At 40.9% G+C, this 12,827-nt stretch overlaps 1 protein-coding gene across 5 annotated transcripts in view; it reads left to right on the forward strand.

Moving 5' to 3' along the window:
• Positions 1 to 12,827, forward strand: part of TBC1D1 (TBC1 domain family member 1) — a 215,662-nt gene that overhangs the window by 94,418 nt on the left and 108,417 nt on the right. For all 5 annotated transcript variants that reach the window (XM_014786740.2, XM_087434180.1, XM_014786744.2 and 2 more), the window contains 2 exons: positions 9,492 to 10,010; positions 12,024 to 12,113. In XM_014786740.2, the coding sequence (XP_014642226.2) occupies positions 9,492 to 10,010; positions 12,024 to 12,113 (609 nt within the window). The remainder of the gene's footprint in view (positions 1 to 9,491; positions 10,011 to 12,023; positions 12,114 to 12,827) is intronic.

Here is a 12,827-nt window from a genome sequence, read left to right on the forward strand (position 1 = left end):
GCTTGCCCAGACTTGCACATGAAGCTACAGGGTTTGGAGCTTGTTGCAGCATTTTGGTCACAGATTCCCTTGTAGGATCTGTCAGTGCAGTGGATTCATGGCTTCAGCTGGGGCAAGAGTTAGGGCTGGCTTTCTCCTAATAGTTGTGACCAACGGCAGCGAATGTTCGTCTCTGTCTCTTTGAAGGTTATTCCATTTCAGTTTCTGCTCCCTCTGGATGGCATGTTTCTCTCTGGTCTAATAAGCAGTATTGGGTTCACTGTTATCATTTCTTCTACTCGCCTCCCTCCCCCCAATGTACACACAAACACCTTACATCCTCTACATACAAGTAGGGGTCTAGGCGCTTTATGCAAAGTTTGTGATGCCAGAATGGCTTATTATTGAGCAGAATTCATGACAGCTGGCATAAGGTTCATTGGAATTGGATCTTGAACAGTTTAAATTTTTTTTTATATTTCCATTGTGTACAGTATTTGCAGTGAATGAGATTGATACTGTGATTATCAGGAAGGAATGAGATGGTTCTATAATGGGTTGACATGTCAATGCAATATGCCCATGATGATAAAACTTAGTTGGAGAACACTGATTCCATTTTTTTTTTTTTAGTAGAAGAAATTACCATTTAGTATACACAAAGAACCACATGTAAGAAAAACAAAACTGTTAACTGTGGATATTTCTAGGCTTGGGATTATGGGAAACTTTATGTTTCTGTATTTTTCTTTTACATGGATGTGTATTAAACTTATTATTGGAAATAAAAGATGACTAAAGAATACATTCTGCCGCTGTGTTTAAAAAGGAAGCTGGATTATTGGGAAGTGGTGAAACGATTAGTACTTTGTTCTTGAGGTTGGCCCTTGCACACCAAAGCAAGAGGTTGCAGCCCGGCTTGCTCCTTGCTGGGGCCCAGGAGAGGGGCCCTGACCTCAGCTTCTGGAAGGGAGTCAGAGGCAGGGGGCAAGGCGGTCCTCTTCTGTTCTTTCTGCTCAGTAGCAACCTGTTGCAAAGTCTTGGTCATAAAATGATTGACCTTTCAGTTCAGCCCAGAGACATCAGCCAAGTTGGCCTAGAGGCACCTGGCTGTTGCTGACTGGGAGTGGAGGCCCCAGGGACCTGAGGAGTAGAGTGTGCGTAGGAAGGAGGTGACCCAGAGGGAAAAACGTATGCTTTATGGGAGAGCGAGAGGAAGAATTCGAGAGCAAAGCCTACGTTTTCCATTAGTTGCCCTGATTCTGATCAACTGATTCCCTTCAGTGTGTTTTAAGTACACGGAGTGAGACTTGTATAACTACTCCAGACAGTAAGGGCCTGTCTGGGGCAGTTATACATGAGTCTAGGGTGTTGCAGTTTACTGAGGAGTAAGGTTCCGATTTGATTAAGGACTAGACTGTGTGGCTTAGGGAGTGAGTGTGCCGCTGCCTGCGTTTGTCTGGAGTGTGTGGTGCTGTCCCCAGCCTTGCTGAGTTGCCTGGGTTCTGAGACACGAGCGCAGGCTCCGTGGGGACAACTCTGTTTCTTGTTGCTGTGGCTCAAAGCCCTACACTTGGCACAGGGAGCCCTTCTTTCCCATTCAGTTCCTCTGGGGGAGGAAAGCCTTTTCTTTTACCTAAGAAATAAGACCTGCCCTTGGAGGTCTGGCTGAAACCCAGAAAATTCCTTTGCTGTGGTTTTCATTTACAGGTAAGCAGAGGAGGGATGTGAATCCCAGAGAGAGGGCAGGGCCACATGATACTCCAGCAGCCGCAGTCACTGAGGACTGGCAGCAGTCCAACTGCAGACGTGGACCCTGGTGCAAGGGGAGGAAAATTACCTTTTGAGGGAAGGAAAATCATCTTTTTTTTTTTGTTTTTTTGTGAGGAAGATCAGTCCTGAGCTAACATCTGCCAATCCTCCTCTTTTTGCTGAGGAAGACTGGCCCTGGGCTAACATCCATGCCCATCCTCCTCCACTTTATATGGGACGCCGCCACAGCATGGCCTGACAAGCGGTGCGTCAGTGTGCGCCCGGGATCTGAACCGGCGAACCCCGGGCCGCCGCAGCGGAGGGCGCGCACTTAACCGCTTGCGCCACCAGGCCGGCCCCAGGAAGATCATCTTTGAGTGGCATATTTAGGCCTATGTGTGAGGCAGTTAGACACTTTGCAGTTATAAGTCCCCTTATGAACTGGGGCTGGGCCTGTGTGTCCCACCTAACCGAATGGGAGTGGGGCGAGGTACTATTTATTATTAGAAGAAGGGGAGATGGATTCCAGGAAAACAAAAAACTCTCAAACCACGGCAAAAAACATGTGGACCACAGGGACTGGAGAGTCTTTTTGAGTTGAGAGTGAAGTCTTGTGGTAGGAAGAGGATGTCTTAGCATCAGGCAGATGCTGTCCTGGCTCTTCTGCTTACTAGCTGGGTCACTTTGGGCTAGTATTTTCCCCCTTTCTCAATCAAATTATATCATGCCTGTGAAAATATTTTTTTGTAAAATTTTCGTTAAAGTATAACAAACAGAGTTATACATAAATCATATACTCAGTGACGTCACAGTTTGAATAATCTTGTGTATAGCCAGCACCCAGATCAAGAAATAGAACAGTCCAGAAGCCCCCACAGGCCCCCTCCTAGTCAGTCCTTCTCCAGAGATAATTACTATCCTGATAACATCATAGTTTAGTTTTGCCTCTTTTTGAAATTTTGCAAAAGTGGAATTATACCATGTGATTCTTTTATACCTGTTATTTTCACTCAACATGATGTTTAGGAGTATTTACCCATGTTGTTGCGTATAGAATAGCTTGTTGATTCTCATTCTACATGTTTTCAATTACGTGAATATACCACATGTTTTTCAGCTCTGTTGATGGACAGTTGGTTGTTTCTAGTTTTTGACTGTCAGAAATGCTGTGACTGTCCTTGTAGGCGTCTGGTGGTGAGCCAGGACATGTCTCTGCTGGAATGGAATTGCTGGCTCCTGCACTAGGGCTTTAACTGCTCTGAGATTCTCAAGGACTTTTGTTTTGAGGCATAAAGGAGAACAGGTGAAAAAAACTCGGATGTCTATCACCTAATAGAAGGTCCATATCCTCCTTTAAGCGTTTTGTCTAAGATTATTGATTTGGATGTGAAAAAACAACACATGGGCACTTGTAAGCTTAAAAGTCAATTTTAATAAGTTTAATATGTTTGATCCTGCATGATTTTAGGTAGAAGCAAAACAATATTGGTGCCCAGTGCTCTAGCTGATTTTACTGTTTTGTTTATAAATATACACTATTTGACCAAATATTCCTTTATTGAAGCTCTCTCCCTCAGTGACAAAATTTCATTTGTAAAAGCTGATTATGGTATGTGTCCTGGAGAAGGAGCCAGTGCTTTGTTTAATGGTTTCTCCTAGCATGTTTACATGTTTTTAGTTCTCTGGCTTGTAGAAAAGGGACCCCCGTGTCCCTTTTCAAAATTATGTAACATACATAACTAATGTTGGGTGATTGCTATGATTAATTGCTAGTGTATTATATCTGTGAGTGTTTCTTAATCTTTGAGAGATTATTTTGAAGTTTGATCAAAATTATAGAGTAGCATTTCTTATAAGGCATTCGCTCTTAATGTATTTAATTAACTGAGACCTCTAAAATGCAGTGACTTTATTTGCAAATCAGGTTTGCCCTTATATGGTATAAATAGCTTGTCAATATCTGTGTGGCGATTCTGTCTTTTTGTCTTCACTGGTTTGTTCATCTCTGCTGTCTGGTCTGGATCTGTGTAGTTGGGCTCCTTTATTGCTGTTCCCAGCTTGCCTAGGGCCTTAATAATCAAATAGTTTTGGGGTATGATGATGTGGGGAACAGGGCGAGAAGGTGGTATTCCTTACTGGGCGGATGAAGAGGACAGGTGATAAATCCGGGATTCTGCGCATTAAAACTGCCCGGGTGCTTCTGGAAACTGCAGCTGCCGGGGTCCCACTTCATCTAGACTAGGGTGGGGCTAGACATTAGTTTTTAAAAATAATGGCATTTCTAACATGCAGCCACATTTGTGTTGGGAATCACTGCATTCAATGAAGAGGGTTGGACATTGAGGACTTAGGTTGAACATTCACTGATTTATTCCGTGGTTTCTGTCAATATTTATGCTGACCAATCAAAATGTTTTGACTTTTAAAAATTGTTTTAGAAAACTTACAAAATAATTTCATAATCTTACAGTGATATCTTCTTCCACCCTCTTATGTTAGCTCCTGCAGCAGTTAAACCACTTCTTATGTTAGATTTTGCTCTCGTTGTCTTAAATGTTTGTAGCAAGGTGTTGGTTTAGTCAGAAGGTTATAGTGAACCTTTCGGACGATTATTTTAGTGTATGACACTGGGTTTTGTGTTTGCCTAGACTCTTTCCATGGGTTTAAAAGCTACTGAGCGTTTATTCAGCTTGCCGTTTCAGAAGGAGGGAAGCTGAATACTACTACTTCTATTTTACATAAGATGAGAGATCAAGACCCAAAGGATAGAAAGATAGGAATGAATGTGAGGGTATGTGGCCCTGTGTTAGGGGCCGGCAGTCATTAGCATCTCTTATGTGCCAGATGCTTTCTCGCCCAGCTACTAATGAGCACATCTGATCTCTCTTTTGGGAAGATGTAACACATTAATCTGACCTTTCTGCTAATTGTAAGTGCAAAGCAGGAGTTGAGCGTTAGTCACCTGAGGAGTCACGATAAGTGGGCGAGACAGACCTCTGCTTAGGACCAGCCTTCTCTAGCACGCATTCAGTCGCTTTGCTCCTGTTCGTGTTCTAGCATCTGTCACGTCATGTTGGAAGTCACATGTTTAGAGCGTCTCTTCCTTCCTAGACGGTGAGTTTCCTAAGGTCGGGAGGAGTCATGTCTTATTCATTGTATGAGGTGTATCCACATCTTTATGTTGAATCTAGTCTCAACAGGCTGAACTGTTGGATAATATGAATGCTCACGTGTGTTATCTAGAGAGTGTCAGACAAGTGTTTTATTCTCTTTGAATAATTTAAGTGGTGAGCGCTAATGAGAAGATAGTTAGGTGTTTTGTGTGAAATTCAAGGCATGTAAGATAGAGTGAGGAAATACTTGGTTTAGTTTTCTTCCCCTATTTACCTTGTGACCAACAAATATGAATAACCGCTTATTATCAACAAAAAGAAAACACAAGTCTTTTCCTTCTGGAAAATAATTATGCTGAATAATAATTTTCTGTTTGAAGTGCTTGTTTTAACTGCTTGCAGTGAGAGACTATTTCATCCAAGGGACAAAGCACATGTGGCCTGCCGTGTTTTTGCAGTTTTGGAATGTTTTTAATGTTAACTAACAGGAAAAAAAATGCTAGAATTTTAAATATAAATACGGGCTTCTTTAGATTTAATATTTATTTGTTACTAGTTGACAGAAAAACAAAAGTATGAATGCAAAGTAAAATGACTTTTCATTCTAAACATTGTTTCAGGAGCTCTTTCCTAAGCCCTTGTGAATAAAATTACACTTGCAGTGTCATTATAATCCTTTAAAATCTTGAAATCCTTGCAAAGAACGTTGACCCAAATGTTTAAATAATGACTTTATTTAGAAGTGAATGTTTCTAATTGTCATAGAGTATCATTTTCCAGCTGCTTATAAAACAATATTCGCTTAAGCCTGCTGCAGAAACTGCATACTATATTGTGCATTTGTTAGTATGTGAATTCAAAAGAAACTCGATTTGGTTGTGATATAAGTGCGGATTTACTTTAAAATCAAGCTTTAGTATAAACTCAAGTAGGTCGACAGAAGAGCAGTTCAGTAAATTTTTATATGTCTAAACAGGGCCTGTTTCTTCATTATTGGTGATTCATTTTAATTAACATTTTTGTTGTGATTTCCATTGTAAAAGGACCCGTATTGAATTTATCCCAGTAAAATGCTTTTCAGATTCTTGTTTTTGTTGTAGTTTTGATTTATTTTATCTGCTTATCTGCAACCAGAAATGATGTAGATGTTGCTGTGACTAAACTAAAAAAAGATTTTTGTTAGAAGTACCCAGATCATATCAGTGGGAATAAACTCCACTGGGCTCAGCATATTTGCCCTAAAAGGGTCTGTGAATTTGCAGTAAATATTGTAACTTGAAGTGTATGTTCTTATAGACTAAGATTTCACCTTGAGACATTTTTCAGTTGTTTGCTTATTTTGAGGGATTCGTATTGGCGTTATCCGCTTTATTTATTTTTATATATCTCTATAAGCTGCCAACTCCAGCAGACCTGTCTCAGCCCAAAGTTTGTTCTCAGTCACCTTCTCTCCCCTTCTTTAAAGGGAATGCTTGCTTCCTTGGGCATCTCAAACATCATCCTTGCCTGCCTGCCTTCCTACTTCTCTGCCTGCAATTCCTCTGTTTCTTTATACCTGAAATGTTGGTGTATCCTAAGGTCCCATCTTTGTCCCCTTCTTTTACTTTCCCTCTTTCTGTTCCCAAGGCGTTAGCCACCTCCTGTATATGAGCTGTTGATGTCTCAATCTAGGTCTCCTGTAGTGGACTCCAGGCCTGTTTGTCCAGCCTTTACTTTCAAGTCCTCCTGGTCTTACTTAAGATGTACAAAAGCAGAACTCATTGTAATATCTCCCCAAACCAGCTTCTTCTGTATTCCTTGCTTGAGAGGCCTGAGCCAGAGCTCTGCAAGTCACAGCAGTCTTCATGCCCTCAATTCCCCATCTAGGTAATCGCCAAGTCTTGTAGATTCTGTCTTCCAGAATCTTTTACTCAACCTTTCTCTCTGTCTTCAGTGCTTGGTTCTTAGTTCAGCCTCCCAGCAGACCCACCTCCATTACTGTAGAGGATTCCAACTATACCTCCCTCGGGCCCCACTCCCTTCCTCGTATCATCTCACACTTCTCAATCCCTGCCTCCTGGCATCTCATCATACCTAGAAAAAAGTGTGGAAATAAAATGATGTAAATGACTCAGTTCCCTCATGTAACAAGTAACAGTGTAGATGAGTCCAGGACAGTTAGAAAGAATGGAGAGTTCAGGATTTCATCACATGTGGACATTATGCCTTCATTTTTCGAAAAACAGTGCCCCAGGTCTGTTCTGGTAAAGGGAACTAAACTCTCAGTCCAGTTTTACAAACTTACACACAGGTGGAGCCCACTTTTGATTGAAAGAGTCTCTTAGTATATTTGACTTATAGTAATGTTTAAACAACATTATATTTTTAACTGTTTACAATTTATTGTTGAAACTGTTTGACGATATGCCTTCAAATATTCTGAAATTGTTACGTTCTTCTGGTCAGGATCCCGGTGAATTTTTTTTTAACCCCAGTTATCTCCTTTATTCCCCTATTACAGCTCACCTGAGCAAGGAGAGGAGGTGCTGGTCTTTGACTAAAAAAGTATGAGCGAGATGAGTGATTGGAAAAACTACCACAGCCTCAGCTCTGGCCAAGGTCTGATGTACTTTTAGCCTCTTCTTATCCCCGTGAAGTGAGGAAACAGTCAGGTTCTCTGCTTTGTGTCTTGCTCGTGTTTGTGCCCTATACTGCTGAGTCACTATAAATCAGGGGGCTTCATGTGTTTTCTCTCCTTTGGATATGTAATGAAAGACACCATTACTCACTTTGGGGGCAGCGGAAGACCCAGCATATAGAAATGTCAGCTGTTTTAACAAGTCTCCAAAGACCGTAAGCTTTGAATTTTCTGTTCAGAGTGGGGTTAATAATTGAGAAGATTCACGTGACTCCTGATAAAAATAACTTCAGACACTTGCTCAGAAAATTGGCAGTGTTCCTTACTTGCATAAATTGGTTATTTTTCTTTGAAAAATATCATTATTCTTTACCTCAGAGAAATAACTTTTACCTGAAAAATCTTATAAGCTTTTTTTTTTTTTCCAGAGGGAGAAACTGAGGCTCTTTTTGCCAAGGTCTTGTGACTCACTGGCAAAGGTGTGAATGAAACCTAGGCTTCCCACCTCTTTCTTCTCTCTGTCCTTTCTTCTTTGATATTGGTGAACAATTTTTAGGCTTCCACATGAGGTATGATTATTTGGCAGTAGAGGAGTGAGCTACAGCACAAGGAAATACTCAGTGCAAATAGATACTTGACGTATATTGAAATTTTGGCTTATTTAGTATCGTTTAGATCTGATGTTTTAGGAATCAATTTTTTAAGTATACAATATCCCTAAAAATATTTTGACTCTTTATATGATAAAATACCTTGAAAGAATATATCATAATCTTTATGGTAGAGAAGTTGTCTTTAAGATGTGCTTGATATGAAATCACAGAGAGAAAAATCTGTGGGTCTTTGAGGATTATGTCATGAACAGAATATAAGAGTGTTAAATCTACTAAAACCACCTCCCTTTACTGTATATGTTGATCTTTGACTTGAATTGAAAAGGGTTCTTTTTTCCTCTCTATAATATTTTTAAAAAGACATTGGGCCTTAAATTGAATTCTCTTACATGGAAAAAAGGAAAAAATTGCTTTGGGTGTTAGGTCATAAGAAAAGGTAGGCCCTTAGGAAGGTTGAATTCATGCCTGTCTTGTTTTGGTGTTGGGGCTGTTCGTCATCCAGATGATGCACAGATGCTCATTCTCTGCTTTCGCAGATTTGTCTTTGTGTCTGCTGCTGCTTTGAAGGGTCTTGTCAGAAGCTAATGAAGAGATGGGACAGCAGAAGGGACGACGGTAGCACACGAGACCCTTTTGTTCATTCTCTCGATCATAACTTTACATTGAACTCAAAGGCTTTGGAGTCTCGGTGGGAAGAGGCCCCAGTGTGTTGCTGTGAAAATAATACTGTCCTGGGTTGCTTACTCCTTGATTAAGACCTCCTAGCTCTGTAGACAATCCTATTCAACTATTAGGAAATACAGGACTGAGTAATAAATTGTCAGTTGTCATTGAAGAAAATAATGATATTATGATTTGAAAAATGTTGTATAAGATAATTTCAGTCTTTACATGTCATCCTCATCCCAGCCCTTTATTGTTGAAGACTTTCCAAGATACACTGCCATGAAATCTAGAATAACCGCATGATGTTTTGGTGAGCCACATTGGAGACACACCTCTGTGGGAGGCGACAGCTTCTCCAGAGAGGACCTTTGGCTTTGGAGTGGAACCAGCCTTGGTTTGAATCCACGGCTTGCCACGTTGGGCTGTGTGTCCATGGGCTAGTTACTTAACCTTGTGGGGTGTTGTGGGCCTGTGAATCATCCAGCATAGCCCCTGGCATGGAAGAGGTGCTTAATAAGTATTATTCCCCTTCTGTTTTCTGTGCAAGTTGTGCATTTCCCTGTCCTGGGAAGGCATTCCCGGTCTCAGATTACCCGTGGGATCCTCCTTTAGTACCATGTGATGGAACAGGCGGGGCAGCAGATGGGGAGAGCATGGTGTCGGCTCCTTGTGTGTTCATGCCCTGCGTGTGCAAGCGTGGGAGGACCAAATACTGCCTGTTCCATGTAACACTCTTTCCTTTCTCGGCAGGTGCCTGAGATCATCAGCTCCATCCGACAGGCCGGGAAGATTGCCCGCCAGGAGGAGTTCCATTGCCCATCAGAGTTTGACGACTCCTTTGCCAAGAAGTTTGAGGTGCTCTTCTGTGGCCGGGTGACGGTGGCTCACAAGAAGGCCCCGCCAGCGCTGATCGACGAGTGCATCGAGAAGTTCAATCACGTCAGCTGCAGCAGGAAAGCCGAATTTGACTTGGGGTCTCAGAATTCCAAAACCACAAATCCTGAGGGAGGGTTTTCCTTCACGGATAAATTCCGATCTGTGCTCCAGCCTGTGGGGAATGGGGCGCAGGGCCGGAGGCCTATGCGCAAATCCTTCTCCCAGCCTGGGCTGCGCTCTTTGGCCTTTAAGAAGGAATTTCAAGATGGAAGCCTTCGAAGTAGTAGTTTTTTCAGCTCTTTTGAGGAAAACGACATTGAGAACCACCTAATTAGTGGACACAGTATTGTGCAGCCAACAGATATTGAGGAAAATCGAACTATGCTCTTCACGGTAAAATATTATCTATCAAGCCTCATGCTCATCCCCAGTCTGAGATACATGTTCAAAAGAAAATCTGTTTTACTGAGCGAAGATTCTTCATAAATTGCTTTTGGATTTATGTGTGAATCCATATGTTTTTATACTAAGTAATTCTTAGGATAAAATCCTTACTTGAGTCTAAGCCTTTAAAATCATTGGGGGAAACCTAAAGAGAATCCATCTTGTATCCTTCTATAATTTTTATCCCCCCTGTCCCTCATGGTTATAAAGATTCATTTTCAATGTGGAAATAACAATTAATATATGTAGAAGAGGCCCCAAAAGGCATTTTTAAAAATGTGTATTAATTACAAGTAATACGTTTCAACAAAATCTTTTAGTTGGAAAATACTCCCTCTTTACTGTTTTTATTAATTTATAAAACATTTATGCTTTGTTAATCAGGTTAACTGGATTTGGAGATGACGTGATATCTGAAATTTATACCCAAACTGATATAGTAGTTCAGCCAACTGCTTACACTTATTTCTGGAAAAAGTTTGGTAAACTGATAGCCAAATGCTAGGAAGGAATGGACAGGGAAGCTGTCCCTGGCAGTCGGGGTTCCTGTGTTCCGTGCTGACCTGGGCTCTTCTGGACGGGCTTGCCCTCCTTGGGAGTCCCCTGGGTCTGAGCTGATGGGACTTGGAGCCGTCCCAGCAGTGAGCTGGCCTCTGACGACATGGGGAACTGATTGTTCCTCTGCACCCTTCTCTGTTTCTTCTTTGACGCAAGGCTGGCTGACATTTTAGAGGGAGCAAAATTTTCTTAAGTGTAATGTCTTGTTTTTGTGCCTAACTCAGGGCAGTGAGGTGGCTGAGGGGTAAGGAAGCTGGATACTTAGGTTAATGCTGTGTGGGCGTATGTAGGTTTAAGATCAAGATGTGTCTCAGGGTAAATAGGGCTGATTTTCCTCTTTCCATCATTGACCTAGTATACTGGAAAGAAGGCCACGTTGGCAGTCAGACTTGTGCTTTAATCTGTGACCTATATTTAAAAAAACTCTTGGTGTCATTGCAAAGGCTGCTCAGTGCATTTATTTTCAAGTACTTATCATGTGACTGCTGTGTACGTGGTCCCTAGCAACACGTTAGAAACACACAGTGAACAAAACAGGCATGGTCTCTGCCCGCGTGGAATTTAAATTCCGGTTAAGAGAGGCCAACAACTGATTGTACAAGTATTTACCTCATTACAATTGTGATGAATGCTGCAAAGGTGAAGTAGAGGATGCTGTGAGAGCATCTGCGGAATCAGGGAAGGCTTCTTTGAGGAAGTGACTTGCACTGAGCAGAGGTTTCAGTGTGGCCAACCGGAGCGTGTCCTGGGTTCAGGGAACAGCAGGTGAGAAGGCCCTGGGGGAGGGAATGCTGCACGGTTAACAACGTGACTATTGCAGCACAGTCCTCCGCTCCAATGGAGGTTTATTATGCTGACCCAGGTCAGGAAGACACTGCTGATTTACGCTAATCCTCTAAGTTGAAAAAATCAGCTGAGTAGTACGTGAATGCCTAATGCATAGTATGTACTCAACAAGTGGTAGGTTATTTTAACAATAATTTAAAAAGAGTTTTTAGTAAATAAAAAAAATCGTTGGAAAGTGTTTTGGAAGTTTTAAAAGAGAAGCTTCTTTCTGGAAGATTCACGTACGTAGAAACCTCACTTCCTTACAAAGGGGGGATGTGTGATCTGAGGTTTTGTAGCTCACTTTTGGATATTTGGTCTTTTCATCTCAAAGAAGATAAGAAGAAAGAAGACTGCTGTCTTATGTAGGCGAATGCACTGATAGTTGTCTTGTGCCACCTGAAATCCATAGGATAAATTATAACCTTTGAAGTGATTTTCTACAATGGGACGGAGGTTTACAGAAGCTTGCCCCTTTTATTCTTTATTTTCATAGGTCATGAAATGAGAAAGTTTGTATAATAAATGTGAATTCAGCTTGCATGACGAGCTAGTTTCTTTTTTTGTTTGTCTTTTAAGATTGGCCAGTCTGAAGTTTACCTCATCAGTCCTGACACCAAAAAAATAGCGTTGGAGAAAAATTTTAAGGAGATATCGTTTTGCTCTCAGGTAAGTGCAGATGGGTTATTGGCTCAATTGCAGTTGAATTTTTTAATTTTGCTCTCTGTCATTCAACAGAAGTGCTGAAGGTCACAAGATGTACACTTTCTAAGTACTTGATTTGTGATCTTGCAATTCTTTCTCCTTTGCTTTAGAAATTAAGGTAAAATATAATTTTGAAACTAAGAATTCTGCTCTTAGCAACAGTAACCTACTGGAGAAAATAGATCTACTTTCCTTTTTTTCAGTTATTGGTGGTAATGTTCCACAGTCATGATTTCTAGATGTATACATGTGTGTCTGTGTGCGTGTTTTATATATACATTCATATATACACACAAATACACATTTTTAAATAGATACTTTTTTTGGTACCGATTATCATTATTTCTTCTTCCTTTTAAAATATAATAGTGATTATCTTTGAGGATGTTTTACTCATAATACAGTGTCTACTTGAGTTCCTTCTTGGCAATCTCCCAGGTGTGTTTCATAGAGAGATTTGGGAGAATCACTTATAATAAGCTATGCCAATTTACTAAGGATCTTCCGAGCAAATATGAGATCACTTAAAGTTATCGTTTGGCTATTTTTTTAAACAGTGACTTCTAATTTCCTCATTTCTATTTTCTCATAGTAAGATATAATGAAAATCTCATTGTTTGTTGATTTATAGCATGATCTACATAAGGATTCAAAAGGGAATTTTTTTTTTCCAAAATG

This window comes from Ceratotherium simum, chromosome 8, assembly GCF_057802395.1.
Source record: "Ceratotherium simum simum isolate JZ-2026a chromosome 8, ASM5780239v1, whole genome shotgun sequence".
NCBI classification, from domain to species: domain Eukaryota; kingdom Metazoa; phylum Chordata; class Mammalia; order Perissodactyla; family Rhinocerotidae; genus Ceratotherium; species Ceratotherium simum.